We start from the raw sequence: 16724 nt of genomic DNA on the forward strand, positions 1-16724 counted from the left end.
CTCTCCCCTTGTTTGTCAGTTTGTCTGAGACAGCACCTTGCTTTGTAAGTCAGGCTGGCCTTCAACTCGTGGCCTTCAACTCCTGCCTTAGGCTCCTAAATCCTGGAATTACAGGTGTGCCCATTGCACCAGTCCCTCTTTGTAAACCCCATTGGGGTTCATCTCATGCCTCCCCTGGGGTGGAGGCTTTGTGCCTTTGGCCTGGCCCTGCCTTCGGGGTGCTAGAGGCTCCTTTGCCCCGGGGGGTTGTCACTATAGCAATCTGCTCAAAGGGTACCCATTTCTGCACTGTGGAAGTGCTGGTAAGGGAAGTGCTTTGAGACTCCGAGCATCTACCGTTCACTGGCATTTCCCCCACACTTCACTGTGCTGCTCCTGGCCTGAACACCCTGCCTAGGCAGGCACAAATGCCCGTCTATGGAGCCCACTCCCTCCCACGTGTAGCTGGCTTCGGCTTCAGACAGGGACAGTGCTTCCCTTTCCCCACTGTGCCACCCACTGTCGGCACAGACCTGAGATCCCTATTTTCCAGCAGCCCATGATGAGTCTGTGCTTGAGTGATCACAGACCTGGCCGGTAGGAGCTCTCTCGGCTGCTCCAGGTCCTGTGTCACACCTGCCTCGTCTTCTAGCACTGACTTTTTTTCTAGCATCCAAGAAGTTCCCAGGTCATCTTGTCCCCACCCTGAGCCCGCTCTGGGGTCCATTAGAAAACAAGATCTAGGTACTCAGCCTGTTCAGTAAACAGTGGGAGACACATGTGCAAGCACACATCTGTGTCCACACACAGATAAATGCACACATGCAGGTGACCTCACACGGACACTGACATGCCACACATACACATGTGCACATCTGTGTATAAATGAACATGCACACTCAAGCACACAAATTCACATCCACGTGCACCTGCACATATCTGTACATAGAAATGTGCATGTGCACACATGCACACATGTAGAAGCATGTGTGTCCATGTGCACTGTGTGGACACTCATACATGTACGCATACACTTGTGCAGCACATGTTCATACTACCGTCATACATATGTACAATACATGTCCCACAGATGGCCACACGTGACTTCCCACCTGTCCCACACTCGGGTCTTCTGTCTTTCCCAGGGAACCAGTCCCAGCATCTTCTGCACATCACTCGCCCTCTCGGTCCTGCGGCACATCTAGAGCAGGTCCACAGTCACTCCACCCACGTCTGAATAGGTCCCCCTTCCGGCTGGCTTGACCCCTCCCTCATTTTTCTTACTGATTTTCATAAACCCTATTCCCTTTGTGTGATTAGAATGTGGGGAGGTTGTGACGCCAGGGAGTGTGCTGGCTGACATCACTGTCAGTTTGGCCAGAAAGATAGAGGAGCCCAGCCTCTGTTCCCAGGCACCTCACCAGGCGGTGCAACCACTACACCTCATCTACAAAACAAAACTGAAAGGTCTTCCCGTTCCTGAGAGGAACTGGGACTGTTCACTGGGTAAAAACAACCCTTGGGTGGATTTTTATTCATTTAATGTATTTCTCTAAAAATATTTATTTATTTTTGGAGTACCCAGGATAGAACCCAGGGTCTCAACGCTGAGCTGCTTGGCCAGTCTTTTGTTTCCCCCAGTCTTTTAAAAACTTATTTGAGCAAGTGTGAGGTCCTGAGTTCAATCCCCAATACCACAAAGAATAAAAACAAAAACAAAAACAACTTATTTTGAAACAAGGTCTCACTAACTTGCCCAGGCTCCGCTTGAACTTGCAATCCTCCTGCCTCAGCCTTCCAGAGAGCTGGGATTATAGGCCTGTGCTCCTACATCTGACATTTGTTCATAATTCGTCGGGTGGAATCCTATGTCTGAGCAGACCACATCAGAGGAGGATGGGGAGCCTACCTGGCTTCAGCTCTAGTGGAGAGACTCCTCCCCTTGTCTCCCTCTCTCCTCCTGAGACAGCTGTACCTGGCAAGGCAGGAGTTGCAGCGGGTGGACATGGTGTCTTCCTGCGAATGGGAATTCCGGGAGCGGTCCCTGAAGATGGCCTGCGACCTGGAGCCGGGGGACAAGGAGCTGAGCCGCCTGAAGGAAGAGAACCAGAAGCTCCGCTCGCTGACTTTCAGCCTGGTAGGTTGTGGGTCCCTCCGGCCTAGGCTCTAGCTGGGATTGACCTCACCGTCCCAAGTGGCTCCTGGGCCACTGTACTGCTGACAGGGGAATGCACGCCATTCCCTCCTCTTCCCCAACCCACTTGGTTAGTTCCCTGCTGCCATGATGTTTGGACAAGACTGAGCCAGCTATGAGGGACAGGATTAGGGGGAAGTAGCCATCCTGCCCAGAAGCCATTCTGCCCTCCTGCCCCGTCCTGAGCATTATTGGGAGTAGAGAGGAATTGGCAGCATTGCAGCCTAGAATGAGGCACTCCACTGATTGATTGATTGACTGACTGAATGATTGCTTTTTGTGACAGGGTCTTGCTATGTAGATCAAGCTGTCCTTGAACTCATTGTGCAACTGAGGTTGACCTCAAACTCACTGTGATCTTCCTGCTTTTAGCCTCCTGAGCGCTGAGATTCTAGGTGTGCACCACCACACCTAACTTGTAAAGTCTTTATTTATTTCTCCTTTTTGACTCCTATCAATAAATACCTGTCTAGCTAGTGAGAAATTCCATTCATGGACACTCACCAGGCACAGGGCCTGGCCCACCTGGAGCCTGGCTTGTGCCATCATTCCTATGCTCCTTCTGGGGTGTAAGCAGAGATGAGGAGGACCTGTCCCCTGGCTTTTCTCACTCGGCAGGTGCACTGCCAAAGGAGAAGGCTGAATTATCTTTTTTTCTTTCTTTTTTGAGATAGAGTCTTGCTTTGTGGTGCAGCTTGGCTTGAATTCACTATGTAGCCCAGGGTGACCTCAAACTCCCGGTGACCTCCAGTCTCAGCCTCCTGAGAGCTGGGATTACAGACATGTGCCACCAATTCCCAGCTAGAATGTCTTAAAGGAAGAATTGTCATCCCAAGATGTTTTCAGCTTCTCTTACATACCTCTCTTTAACTATAAGCGATCAGAACCCACACCTTTCTGTGGTCTTTTCATGCCTAGTTGATGTTACTGGGTGACACTATCCACCCTGGCCCGTGTCCTTGATGTCTCCTGTGCCAGGTGCTCAGGGCCTGTTCTCCCCAGGCCCAGGCATCTGTGGAGGGTGGGTTCTTGGCTGACCTCTTTCTGACCAGGTGGAGAAGGACATTCTGGAACAGGACCTGGATGAGGCCCTGGAGAGCAAGCAGGAGCTGGTAGCCCGTATCCACTCGCTGCGGGAGCAGGCGGCGGCCGCAGAGAGGCAGCGGAAGCAGGTGATGCTGTGGCTGCCACCCTGGGCCTGGTGACCCTTTGTCTCAGGGGCTGGGCTGTGCGCCAGGGAGGTAGAGCTCTCCGGTCCATTGAGATGAAATGACTTTCTTACATACTTACTGGTCTACTCACCCGTAGGGAGCACGAACTCATGATCAGACTAGAGGTCACAGTTAGGCAAAGGGATTGAAACTCAGGATGATTTTAAGGGGTGGGGAGCCCTGTGAAAGTCAGGGATTTAAATGAGAGGCAGCTGGAGACAAAGCAGGCAGTGGAAGAGAATAAGGCAGGTTGAGGGATGTTTTCTGTGTAACTGAGAACATTAAATAAAACGCCACTCTGTGTGCACCATACACGCATATTTCAGTGACTGAATGCAGTGCAATTTGCCTAGCAGTCCTCTAACTGCTCGGTAAACCTGGACCTGCAGGGAGGAGCAGGAATTTACCTTCCTCCACTTCTGGAGTCGTCCCTACCCCCCCCCCCCCCGTATGTGGAGCCCCTGACTCCACAGGCTGTGTCTCTTCTGTCCAGTACTGGGAGGAGAAGGAGCAGACCCTGCTGCAGTTCCGAAAGACACAGGTGGACTGCGAGCTATACAGGGAGAAGATGAGCACGCTTCAAGGCCAGGTGGCTGAGCTGCAGAAGGAACGTGACCAGGTGACCCTGGAAGGGAGGCTGGGCAGGGCTGGGAAGGACACATGGTGTCTTCCCCTACTGGGCTTCAGCTTGGGAAGTCCCTGCCCCATCCTGCATCTGCTGCTTTAGAGAAGTCTCAGGACTCCACCCGTCCTTGAAGGTCACTGGTTCCAGATTTCGGGGTCTCATTCCATGGTCCCCATTAGGGTTCTTTTTTGTGTGTGTGTGTGTGGTTTTTATTTTTATTGGTACCAGAGATTGAACTCACGACTTCCTGCTTGCAAGGCAGGTGCTTATGCCACTGAGCTAAATCCCCAGCCCCTCCCATTAGGGTTCTTAATTCCACCATCCTGTCCTCTAGCAACATGTTCTGCCACCCTCCCTGACTTACACCTGGCCGAGGACCTTGGGTAAGTCTGCCCCCCAGAGCCAGTTTTATTAAGACCACATGCAGCTGGGCGCAGTGGTAGCTGCCTGTAACCCCAGCACTTTTTTTTTTTTTTTTGTCTTTTTCCTTTTTATTGGTACCGGGGAGCGAACTCATGACTGCCTGCTTGCAAGGCAGGCACTTATGCCCTTGAGCTAAATCACCAGCCCCCAATCCCAGCACTTTTGAGGACGAGGCTGGAGGATAGTATTTTGAATATTACTCTAGGCAACTAACTTGGCAAGACCCTGTCTTCAAAAAGGCAGGAGCTTGGGATATAGCACAGTGGCAGAGAGCTGGGTCCAATCACAATCCTGGGACAACAAAAAAGCTTTATGACATTGGTCAATTAAAATGAATTGTAGGTTTGTATGTCTTAGCATGAGCTCTGTTAGCATGTGTTGGGTGAGTTCACGATAAACGGTGACCAGTAGTGGGATGCTTTCTCTAGCTCAGACTCCCTGGGCTCACTGTCTCCCTGTATTTGTTCTGTCTGTCTGTCCTGTTGGGGGCCACAGGCGTATGCCGCAAGGGACAGAGCCCAGATGGAGAGTTCCCAGAGCCTGCTGGAGAAGGACTCCCTCCGCAGGAAGGTGTTCGAGCTCACAGACCAGGTCTGTGAGCTGCGCACTCAGCTGCGCAAGCTCCAGGCGGAGTCCCCAGCCGGGGTGAGTGCTGCATGGCCCTGGGGAGGGCCATGGGGGACCCGCCCTTCCCACAGGGGTCACCTCGGCCTGGCCCTGCCTCCATACCCTCCACAGGTGGCTCCCATGTCAACTATACTTAGGGTCTTTATAGTGTGCATGGTGTGTGTGTGCGTGTGTGTGTGTCTACGTCTGTGTGTGTAACAAAGACAGGGAGGGCAGACACCGAAACAGCAAGCTGTGCCAGTTCTGAGTGTGGGATGATGGGTGAGTTTTATTTTCATTGGTTCTGTTTTCCCCGCTCACTTTTCTAGGTAGAGGCATATCTGTATACTATACAGTTAAGATGATTTTTATAACCAGCAAATAACAGTGAACATTTACTAAAAGAAATGAAGTGCTGTTTCTCAGGCCAAGGGCCTCCAGCTTCCTTGGTGCTTGGTTCTGTGCCCCTGGCATCCCCTGCTCTGGGGACAGGGACAGAACTATTTTATCTGGATGCTGATGAGAGGACGCTGACGAGGGCAAGGATGGCAGGGCAGGTGTGGCCTGGTGGGGAGCCCCCTGGTATTCCAGAGGGAACCTTTCCACCAACTCATCAGCCTGTCTGACACCTCTGGCAGTTCCAGCCAGAAGCCGAGGCTCGGGCGCCCTGCCCACGGGGGAAGCCGAGGCTGGTGCGGATGCATGCTGTGTGCCCTAGGGACAACAGTGACAGTAGCCTCCAGGGCTCCACTGAGGTACGTGGCTCCTGCCCACATGCCCCTTCCATGTGTGCCCATCCTCCTTCTGCCCTGGGCCTGGCAGGGCCCCAATGGCTTTAGAGGGCCCTGAGGGCTCTTCCTGCCTCTCCTTGCTCTGGCCGCTCCTCACAGTCCTCGGCTGTGGGCACATCCTCTGGTCTCCGCCACTCTCTTCATGCAATGCTCCTCCCTGTGTCTGTGCCTATATTTCTCTCCTCTTAGAGACTGCTAGGCTGGATGCAGGGGTGCACACCTGTGATCCCAGAACCCTGGGAGACTGAGGTAGGAAGATCATGAGTTTGTACTTAGTTTGAGCAACTTAGTGAGATCCTATCTCTAGATAAAAAGCTCTGAAAGGCCTGGGGATGTAGCTGGGGTCACAGGCACAAGCCCCCACACCCGGCATGTGACCCGTGCTGAACTCACCCAGCAGCCCACTGAGGCAGGTCAGCTGCCTTCGATCCTCTCCTCTCCTGACCTCTCCTCCTCACCGAGTTTTTAGTCTGGTCACTCTAGGAGCACCCTCTGGGTCTCTGCAGTGCCACCACTCTGTCTGGGACATGCCACACATATACCTGGCTCCTCCATGTCACTTATTCCAGGAAATCTGCCTGGCCTCCCCGCCCTGCCAGTGTCACCCACACCCCTGGTCCCAGCTCTGGTGTGACAGCTCTGGTAGTGGTCCCAGCTCCACTCACTGGTCTATGTGTGCCTGCTGGTCTCCCACCCTCGTGCCTGTCACGAGGGACATGTCCACACTGGCAAAGGCCTGGCACTCAGATTCAGTAGGTGGATTCGAATCTGCTTGTGGGCGCAGCCTCCCTCCGTGGGGCTCTTGCTCTACCCCGCACCTGTCAGTGGCTCTGCCTCTCTGGGCCCCATTTGCTTTACACAAGGTGGCACCATAAAACCCACATCACAGAGGTCTCCTAGGAGTCCACCATATTAAACAGGAAAGTAGCCTCGGAGCACCTGCACACAGTGGGTGCTCAGTGCCTGTGCTCTCGCTTCCCCTCCTGCTTGGCTTCCTCCGTGCGGCTGCCCTCCATCACCCTCCTCCAGTCCCAGCTCTGGTGGGACCTGAGCACCACGTCCAGCCGTGAGCCGGCCAACAGCTTCCGCTCTGCCAGCCCTGTGCCCCCGAGTCAGCAGTCCCTGTACAAGCGGATGGCAGAGGTCTTACAGGAAGACCCCGAGTCTTTAAGGTAGAGCGGGATGCAGCTCACTGGGGACACAAAGCCAAACCTCGGATAAAAAGGGTGTTGGATGCAGCTGCTCAGGGGGTGCTGGGAGCCCTAGGCCTCAGACATAGCAGCCCTGCAGCCTGAGCTGCTTCCTATGCTCTGCAGCAGCTTCCCAGAAATCCTGGAGGTGGACCCAGGCATCCCTCCAGGGACTAAAGTGGACCTGGACACAGACCTGGATTATGAGATCCTCGACAAGGCAGGTAGGCGCTCCTCAGCCCACACAAGCCTCCCTGGAGCAGGGAGTCCAAGGGCCAGAGTGTCTGGGTTGCGGTGAGACAGCCTGACAGGTGGAGGGGCCAGGACCCCTGCCCTGGGCCTTGACCTCAGCCCCTGGGACAACCAGAGCCTGGTGGCTCAATCCCAAGCTCGGTTCACTGTGATTTTGTTTTTGACTTAGAGGCCAAGGGAGCTATATTCATAGCCATGGCCAGCACGGCCCGCGAATTCAGATGTCTGCAGGCATTTCTGCCCCTGCCTGGTGCTCTGCTCTGTGGACACTTGGGCCTCCCAGCATATCCAAAGGCTATGGGCTTAGGAGACCAGAGGCTCCTAGCATCTATACTTGGCCCAGACTGACGTCCATGCTCCAGGAGCACCCCTCCTCTTGGACATTGGCCCCTGAGCCTCACACTTCCTGGGGTTTATTTCCTTGAACCAGTCCAGCAGCCCCTGGATGTGTCTTTTCACCTTTTCTATCACTACACATGGCTCCAGCTGACCTCCCTGCTGGAATCTCATTCTTGGCCACCAAAGGGCATGGGTACCTGACCCTGCTCTGTATGTACCCCTTACCTAGGGTGCAGGGAGGCAGTCAGGTGACAAGAAACCTTAACTCTTGCAGATCCATGCACATTTTTACTTGTAATAGTGACAAATTAAGAATGCCCACTCGAGGCAAAGTTAGCCTACGCCGGATGTGGTGGCACAGTGCACACCTGTCATGGTGGCACTTGGGAGGCTGAGGCAGGCAGACTGCTGAGAGTTGGAGGCCAACCTGGGCTACATAGTGAGTTCAAGGCCAGCCTGCACTGCAAAGCAAGATCCTGTCACCAAAAAAAAAAAAAAAAAAAAAAAAAGAAAAGAAAAAAAGAAAAAGCCAGCCCAGAAGTGAGATCATGAAGGAGGAGGGCTTGCTCCTCTTTATTTTTCTACTGTGGGATTCTGCAAGATGCCTTGGTTTCACTTTCTGACAGTGGAAAATGACCTCAAATATGTCTGGAGTGTGCAACCTTTTTTCTGGTACTGAACATTGAACCCAAAGCCTTCACACTAAGCTACCTCCCAGCCCTTTTTATTTTTTATTTTTAGGCAGGGTCTCTGTAAATTGCCCAGGTTAGCCTAGGACTTGCAGCCCTCCTGTCTCAGCCTCCCAGAATGCCGAGATCACAGGTGTGCATTCCACGCCTGGCTTGACTTTGAGTGGACTTTTGCCCGTGAGCCGGGCCCAGTCCGCCTGGTTCTCACAGGCAGTTTTCGGGTGAGAAGTACAGCCACCAGGCTGCCCCCTGCTCTGGGTCACAGCTGTGATTAACATCTACCCAGTGCCAGTGATCACTGCCATGCAGAAATGCAGGCCCCTGCAGGGGCACCGGCTCATGTCGGGTCAGATTTTATTTTTAAGTGAAACCCAGGTTGTAGGTGAAATTTTCCTATCTTTGAAGACATCAGCAGCTCATTCACAAAATGACACATGCGGCTCCACCTACTCTGACCTTAGGAAAGATGAAATCAGGATGCTACACACAGAGGGAAGGGGAGGGAGCAGGAAGAGAACAGCCAGCCTCAGCAAAGCAGATGGCCAGGCAAGGGGTGCTGGAGGCGGGGCACAGGTCTGAGGCTGTGTGAGTTAGTGGCAGTAGCCACGGCTGACCGCAAGGCCTGGCCGCTCCACTCCCAGTTTCTTCCCAGACCTCCCTGAGCCCGAGGGCAGCCTGCAGTGCTCTTCCAGAGACCTCAGCACCTCAGAAAGGTGAGAGTGGTGGGGGCCCGTCCACTGCTGGAGTCGGGAGGTGACGGAGCAAAGTGTGGCTGTGTCCTCCCACCACGGGAGGTGACAGCCTTTCCACCATGGGTCATGGTAGGGAGGAGAATTCCAGAGGTGAGGGCAGAGGGCACTGTGGGAATGGCTTTGCGCAGTACCTGCCTGAGCAGCCCTCAGCCATCATCTGCTCCTGTAACAGTGTCCCCGTGAGGCGGAGGCCAGCGCGTAAGATCCTGAGTCAGGTCACAGTGCTGGCATTCCAGGGGGCCGCACTGCTGGAACAGATTAGTGTCATCGGTGGGAACCTCACAGGCATCTTCATTCACCGGGTCACCCCGGGGTCAGCAGCAGATGAGATGGCCTTGCGCCCAGGCACCCAGATCATGATGGTGAGCAACCAAGGCCTCAGTAACCAGACTCTCTGGGTCCTGCGCTGTGCGTGCGTCCTCACCTGCTGTCCAGCTCTATCGATGGCTGATGGGAAGTGCTGCACTCCCTTCCGTGGAGGCTGGTGTGAGCTGGGTGTGGTAGTGCATGCCTGTAATCCCAGCACTCTGGGAAGCTGGGTTAAGAGTTTTGTCCCAAAATGTTAAAAAATATAAAAGAAAAGAACAAGTGCTAGGGTGTATTTCAGTGTGAAGACCCTGGGTGTGATCTCGGGAAAGCGATGGTTGTCGCAGGGAAGCTGTCCTGCATGGGGGAGGGAGAGCATGAGCCATAACTCTGGGGCAGAGGTGCGTGGTGGCCATCTGTGCAGCTTGCAGACGCTCCATACATGACCTGGCAGATGGCCTATGGCCAGGGCCCTCATCATGCTTCTGTGGTGGCCAGAGACAGCCAGGAGGTTTTGCAGTAGGGTCAGCTGCCCTGCCCCATCACACCATTCCCCGCCCCCCAGCATCCTAAATGCGTGCTGTGACCACAGAGTCCTGGTCACCAAGACCTCTACCCTCACACATTGCTCTAGGTGAACCATGAGGCATCAACACCCTCGTTCAAGGCCGCCCTGGAGAACACCACGCTGGAGCAGGCAGTCAGGCTCCTGGGCAGAGTGACTGGCTTCTGCTGCCTGACTGTGAAAGTCAACACTGAGGGTACAGGCGCCTCTTGTCCAGTGAATCTCAGTCTCTGTGTGTCACAAGCAGCCCACCATAGCCAGGAGCCGCACAACCAGGCTGTGCCTCATCCTGGAGCCCCCGAGGCAGCTATAAGCCCCCCACCTGCTAACTGCAGCACCACAGAGAGCTGCTGAGACATTGGGGGGCCCTTCCTTCCCTCTTGCATTCACCTTTCAGAACCTTCCCTGTGTGGCTTAGAGGTCTGTGCTCATTAGCCCTTCTTGTTTTTGTTTGTTTGTTTTAATCAGGTTATAAGAAGTTGGTCCAGGACCTGGAGGCCAAAGTGGCAACCTCAGGGGACTCATTCTACATCCGGGTCAACCTGGCCCTGCAGGGGCGAGCGGAGGGAGAACTGCAGGCATATTGCAATGATGTCCTACATGTCACTGACACCTTGTTCCAGAACCACAGCTGCTGGCATGCATACCGTGTCAACCCGTACACCATGAAGACAGCAGAGCATGGTGCCATCCCCAACTACTCACAGTAAGCAGCTTTCCCGAGCTCTGTGTGTCCCCAGGAGGCCCATATCTGCCAGGCCTGGCTGCACGGGACCCTTGGAGGCTTCTCTCCCTACAGCAAAGCCTCCTGCCCAAGAACGAAGTGTAGGAGGGGTGGATACCCCAGAGGAGAACTCCACCATGTCCACTGCTGCCGACCAGGTGCTTATGACAGTGCTCTGTCAAGAGCACCGACTCAGATCATTCCAGAGCATTCTAGAGAGACACTTCTCAGTGCCATTGGCATCTGGTGTTGTCCTGGGTACTGTAGGATGCTGGCAGTGTCCCTAGCCTTTATACTTACTAGGTGCCAGAAGCATCCCCCTCTCAGCTGTGATGGCCAAACGTGTCTCCATGCATTGCCAAGTGTCCCCTGGAGTGGAAAGACCAGTCCTGCTAGCTTTCCTAGGACTAAAAGCTCCGTGTCTGGGATAATTCCTTTGTCCTGGGCAGACCAAGCCCAGTGCCCAGACCCCAGGAGGGGACCTGCACTGAAGCATCATCCTGTGCAACCTGATGGGAACCTCAAAGGTTTGAATGCACAGAGAGGCCATGTACCCCAGCCCTCTACCTCTCCGTGATCTGATTAAAACAGGCGCTCCCTGAGGATCCAACTCATCAGGTCTAGCAGAGGCCATGTCCTGCACCTCCAATGCTGCTGCCAGCTCCCCATACTGCAAGGACCGAGGCTGCCAAGCAGGCCCTTGGCCCTGGCAGCTCAGCAGGGCCCCTGGGGCCCATTCCAAACAATTTGGCTAGCATCTGGGCTGAGGTTTTAGTGTCTTATTCAAGCTCCAGGGACTCTAGGGGCTGCCAGGATGGAGCACCCTTGCCAGGGGCCACTTCCCTCACTCAGTGCTCCTAGCTGAGGCAGGTCCAGCAGTGGGTTAGGGCCTCTCCTGTCCACACAGGGCTCAGCAGCGCCTCATTGCCCTCATCCAGGACATGACTCAGCAGCGCACTGTTACCCGCAAGGTGAGGCTCTCAGGGGAGGACCCCAGTTCCCTGAGGTGGGCTGGAAGGGAGCTGACCAGGGTCCCACATGAAAAGTGTGGTCTGTACCCCTTACCCAGCCTGCAGGTTGGGTCCTCCTCTCTGAGGCCACTGCTTCTGGGTTTTATGTCCCAGGCCACCCAATTCACCTGTTCTCCTCCCACTTCCCATTTCCTCAGAGGTCAGTCACCTGTGTTCTTGGAACAGGGCGCTCTGCAGGCTGCGAGTGCCCACCTCTCCCCGTGCTGGGCCTGTCCTCTGTGGAGCACAGTAGTGCTAGGCTGTGAGGTTCTATGCCACCCTCTGGCTTTTGTAGAGCCCTACTTGAGGCTGTCTCCTGAGGACCCTTTCCTGCCTCCTAACCCCTGCATGGGGCCTGGGCATTCTGGCTGACAGTGTGGGGACCACCACACTGATTTTCTTATGGGGTGATGCTGCTGATGACTTCAGTTCCCCTCTTTGTCCTCTCCCATGTCCCCTTGGCAGTCTTTGGGGGGCCCACAGAAGTTGGTGCGCATTGTGAGTGTGGACAAAGCCAACCCCCCAAGGTCGTCCTTTGACAAGAGCCAGCTGAACCCCAGCAGCCTGGAAGGTGAGGCCTGGTGAGTGGGCACTGAGGGTGCAGGCCCCCGTAGGTGAGGTCTGTGGCCTTTAGGAAGCACTGCTGGTGGTCACCTTTGTCAGGTGAGGCCTCTCCTACGGGTCAATTTTTGTTTCTAAGAATATAACTGACATCCATGTGCCTTTCCAGACAGCAACTGAGCACTTATCTTTGATGTCCTTTAAGCTGTCACTTATCTTTGATGTCCTTTAAGCTGTTTCTGTTTGTTTTGTTTTTGAGACAATGTCTCATTACATAGCCCAGGGTAGCCTTGAAATTGCAATCCTACTCCCTCAGTGTCCCAAGGGCTGGAATTACAAGCATGCACCACCATGCCTGGCTAAAATCCCCCCTTTATTTTTTTTCAAGTTTTATTAGTGCATGTTTGCAGTACATAATGATTACATTCCTCATGGGGTGTTGGCACATGGACAGAATACATCTTAATTCTCTTTTCACCACCTTCCCCTCTCTCACCCCTCCTTCCCTCTCTTCCTTCCTTCCTTCCTTCATCTCATCCCTGGCCTGATTCCCATCCTCCTACTGCTGTGCTAGGGATAGAACCCAGGGCCTGGCACTTGCTAGACAAGTGCTGTGCCACTGAGCTACATCCCCAGCTCTGACATGCCAGTTCCTATAAACTGTCCGAGTAAAAAGGTCCAGAAGTGATCCATGTGATTAGATCAACAGCAGACTTTCTGGACTAGTAAAACCTGACAACTGTGAAATGTCCAACATTACAAAAACCAGGGGACCCCTGGGATACTGAGTGGTCCATGTGTGCACAGGGAAGGCTAGAGGTTGCAGTAGCAGGGTCCTCAGCAACCGGGTAAAACTGCATAATGCAGAAGTTAATTTAGAGGCAGGCAGATCACTTTGACTTTATGTTCCCCTTTAAGTGTTTTTTTTTTGGTGCATAATATAAGATGGCTGTTGAAAACAGTAGACTGACATAAAGGCTCCAGAGAGGACTCAAAGGACCAGAAGAAGGGAAGCCGGGCCTGTACACTGTTGAGGACTCAGGAGAGGGCAGGGTTGAAGGGGATGGGGCTGTGCAGGGGGAGGAGCTGAGGATGGAAACGGTGGAGCCGAAGAGAGGGCTGGGAATGAGGTGGGCGGAGCTGATGAAATGGGCAAGGCTTAGGGAGGCTGGGGGCGTGGCTCTTGGTTTCTCTGGAAGGAAAAAATCTGCCACCTTCTATCCTTGTAAGCCAACCAAGGTTGAGCGGATAAACTGCAACCTGCAAAGCTGGACCTGAAAAGCCACGGAGCATTTAATGGACCAGTGTAAGGAAATCACCAGGCAGTGGGTGGGAGTGCGTGCTCACTCAGAAGTGTGCTCACTTAGAGCTCAGGGTGTCTGTTACTAGGTGCTCGGCCTCATCCGTCAGTAAACCTGGCCCCACTACCTGCTGCAGCCTGCAGCCTGACGGGTCTCTTTCCTCTCCCCCACAGACCACACCAGCACATGCTTCTGGGCAGAGAGCTGCTTCACCCTGGCGCCCTATAGCCTGGTGCACCCACACAAACCCAGCCAGCCCCGGCCTGTAATCTTCTTGCCCAGGATGGTCGGGAAGATCCTGAGCAGAAAACTGAGCCTTCGCCAAGGATTTAAGACGTGCCCAGCAGGTACGGTCTACCCTGTGAGAGAGGCATAGATGTGTACATGTGTATCCACATGCAGCTGTGTGCATGAGCGTGCACATGTGTGCTGTGAGTGGACACACAAGGATGTGGCTCTGCACGTGCATGTGTGCCCGTGTGCATATGTTGGGGTGTGGCACGTGGCATACGTGTGTGCAGTGGCCCAGCGAGGCTATGGAAAGGGCCTTTCAGAGGCCTCCTCGGTCTGCAGGGGAGCAGCACGAGGGTTACTCTGCATTTCCGAGGGCTGCTGTAGCAAAGACCACAGCCTGGAGGTGTAGAGACAGAGGAGGGCAGACATCCAGCATCGTGGGGCCAGCGGCACCCTGTTCTCTGGAGGCTCCAGTGCAGAGCCTCCTTGCCTCTCCCAGGGCACTTGGCGTCCTGCACCTGGCTGCATCCATCCATCCCAGCCTTGGCTATGTGGCCTTTCCTTCTTGTGTTCCTGAGTCATCACGTGGCCACCAGTGGATTTAGAGCCCTCCTTAACCCGCTATGACCTCATCTGGCCCTCTGTAAACACCCTTTTTTCTAGTAAGGCCCCCTGGAGACCTGAATAGACATGAGTGAGTGTGTTGCCCCTCCCCCAGCAGTCCTGTCGGCATACAGGCTTATCAGGCAGCAAGGTGCAGCAGAGTCTGCTCAGCAAGAAGGCCAAATTGGCAGGGGCTGGATTAGAGCTGGGGTGAAGAGGGCCCCTGGCCCACCCTGGACATCCACAGAGGAGCAGATGAGGCAAGTGAGTCCTCATCTGAACACCTACCACATGCATGGACTCCATGGGGCAGCTGAAGATCCTCAGCACAAGAAGCCCTCTCGAGTCCAGCAGCTCTTTAGAAGCTAAAGCCAGGTGAGATGGCACACACCTGTGATCTCAGCACTCTGGGAGGCCGAGGCAGGAGGCTCGAGAAAGTGTGAGTTCAGGCTGGGCAACTTAGCAAAACCCTGACTTAAAACAAAAATAAAAAATGAAATAAAGTGTTGGGGATATAACTTGATGTGAAACCCTTAGGTTCAATCCCCAGTACATGGTGAGGAGAGAAGTAGCTGCCTGAACACAGAGAGGAAGACAGGTGGGATGAGCCGACACAGACACACCTTGAGCTTTAAAATGGCCAGAAAGGGGCAAAGGATTCTGGGAGGTGCAAAGCTAAACTGGAATGGGGCAGACAGGTAGGGGTTGGTAAACAGACAAGTGGAGGAGGCAGTCTGGGCAGTCTCGGGCCATGTGCAGGCCAAGGCCCACAGCACAAGGGGCCCAGGCAGCTGCATTGGGTGGGTGTCCCTGGGTGGGGCTGGAATTGCTCAGAGCAGACAAGCGGCTTCATCTGATCCCCAGGGCATCAGTGGGAGCTTTAAAAATGAAAATAAACAGTCGGGCTGGGTCTATAAATGCTCCCCTCAAAGGCAGAATGAGGGTGGCTGAAAGAAGGGCCCAGCCAGGGGTCAGAGGATGAGCTCTGCCACTGGAACCTGGGGCTAGCTGAGGTGCTGGAAATGCCATTGTGGGGGAAGCGGTAGCCCCAAACTGTGTGCCAGCCGGCAGCCCCTGAATCAGTGCTTCTGGGTGGATAAGCAACTGGGATGAATGCAGGTCCAGAACCAGGAGAACCCACTCAGGAAAAGAGTAAAAGTGGAGAATCTCCAGAAGTTCTGTTTGGCGCAGGATCCTTAGTCTCACTGGAGGACCCCCACCCCCATCATTTATGACAACTGAAAATGCCTCTATGTTCTGCCAGACGTCCCCAGGGGCACAACTGCCCCTAGATGAAAGCAGTGACTTCAGGGCCCCCTTGGAGCTGGGCATGTGTCCACCCTACCCACTGTCACTTCCAGAGTACTTGAGCCAGGAGGAGTATGACGCCTGGAGCCAGAGAGGGGACATCATTCAGGAAGGAGAGCCATATGGTGGCCACTGCTGGGTGACCCGCCATGCTGTAGAGTCGCTCATGCACAAGGTACGGGGTGACCCCGGCTGCTCTGTGGACAGCAGCTTCAGGGCTGGGAGAGGATTCGCAGAAGAGTGTCTGGGGCCCAAACACCCCAGGGGGCTCAGTGGGAGGGACATAGAAAATGCAAGCCTTGCTTCTGCCATTTGGGATCCCAGTGATCTTGGTCCTTGAGCCTGTTTCCTCAATCAGGAGATGTTTAGTAAGTGTCTGCTGAAAAGGCTCAGGTATACAGAAAGATGTTAGCTCTGAACCGTAGCTTCATATTACTCACAGTGTGGGGAGCAGACCTAACCCTAACTCCTAACTCCCTCCCCATGGAGGATGACGACTGGGCTGGAGCTGTCAGATTCCTCAAATTTGTGCTCGGTGCAAAGTCTGCCTCAATCCTGCAGGCTTGCAATTCTGGGTCTTCATTTCAATGGGGAAATTTCAAACAACTGGAAACCCTTAGGGCCGCACAGCAAGCACACAGGAACATGGCATGGCAGTCACTCTTCCCCCTTTCCTCTAGTGACCCTGCCCCTGGGTCCTGTCCCAGCCTGGCCCACGCGGCCCCTCTTGCTCCCTCTGAGGCTGAAGCCCACGAGCTGGGCTCATTCCCTCTTCCTTCTTCCCCAAAGAACACACACGCCCTTCTGGATGTCTGGCTGGACAGTGTATGTGTCCTACACAGGATGGACATCTTCCCCATCATTGTCCACATCTCTATCAACGAGAAGACGGCAAAGAAGCTCAGGTAGGTGTCCGCCAGGGCTGGGCAGTGGAGTTCAGGTGGGTACCTGAGCTTGGTGGAGCTCAGCATGTTTCCAGTGTGCTAAGGGGCTTCTTCCAGATGGCACAGTGCTCCTGTCTTTGGAAGTGCTGAGGGTACTGCTGCCCTCCCCCAGGGGAG

At 54.3% G+C, this 16724-nt stretch overlaps 1 protein-coding gene across 10 annotated transcripts in view; it reads left to right on the top strand.

Annotated features, from left to right (window-relative positions):
* Window positions 1-16724, top strand: part of Card14 (caspase recruitment domain family member 14) — a 41534-nt gene that overhangs the window by 23382 nt on the left and 1428 nt on the right. For 5 of the 10 annotated variants that reach the window (XM_063242143.1, XM_063242142.1, XM_063242144.1 and 2 more), the window contains 17 exons: window positions 1949-2116; window positions 3226-3345; window positions 3878-4003; window positions 4928-5077; window positions 5677-5793; window positions 6019-6078; window positions 6859-7001; window positions 7146-7243; window positions 8952-9012; window positions 9224-9413; window positions 9992-10118; window positions 10391-10628; window positions 11554-11617; window positions 12122-12227; window positions 13692-13865; window positions 15717-15838; window positions 16453-16568. In XM_063242143.1, the coding sequence (XP_063098213.1) occupies window positions 1949-2116; window positions 3226-3345; window positions 3878-4003; window positions 4928-5077; window positions 5677-5793; window positions 6019-6078; window positions 6859-7001; window positions 7146-7243; window positions 8952-9012; window positions 9224-9413; window positions 9992-10118; window positions 10391-10628; window positions 11554-11617; window positions 12122-12227; window positions 13692-13865; window positions 15717-15838; window positions 16453-16568 (2180 nt within the window). Of the gene's footprint in view, window positions 1-1948; window positions 2117-3225; window positions 3346-3877; window positions 4004-4927; window positions 5078-5676; window positions 5794-6018; window positions 6079-6858; window positions 7002-7145; window positions 7244-8951; window positions 9013-9223; window positions 9414-9991; window positions 10119-10390; window positions 10629-11553; window positions 11618-12121; window positions 12238-13447; window positions 13524-13691; window positions 13866-15716; window positions 15839-16452; window positions 16569-16724 lie in introns of those variants that run through there. The other 5 variants (XM_063242148.1, XR_010045216.1, XM_003464887.4 and 2 more) reach the window with 5 other exon arrangements.

This window comes from Cavia porcellus, unplaced genomic scaffold, assembly GCF_034190915.1.
Source record: "Cavia porcellus strain 051 isolate PalLab524CR breed Dunkin Hartley unplaced genomic scaffold, mCavPor4.1 scaffold_32, whole genome shotgun sequence".
In the NCBI taxonomy this organism is placed as follows: domain Eukaryota; kingdom Metazoa; phylum Chordata; class Mammalia; order Rodentia; family Caviidae; genus Cavia; species Cavia porcellus.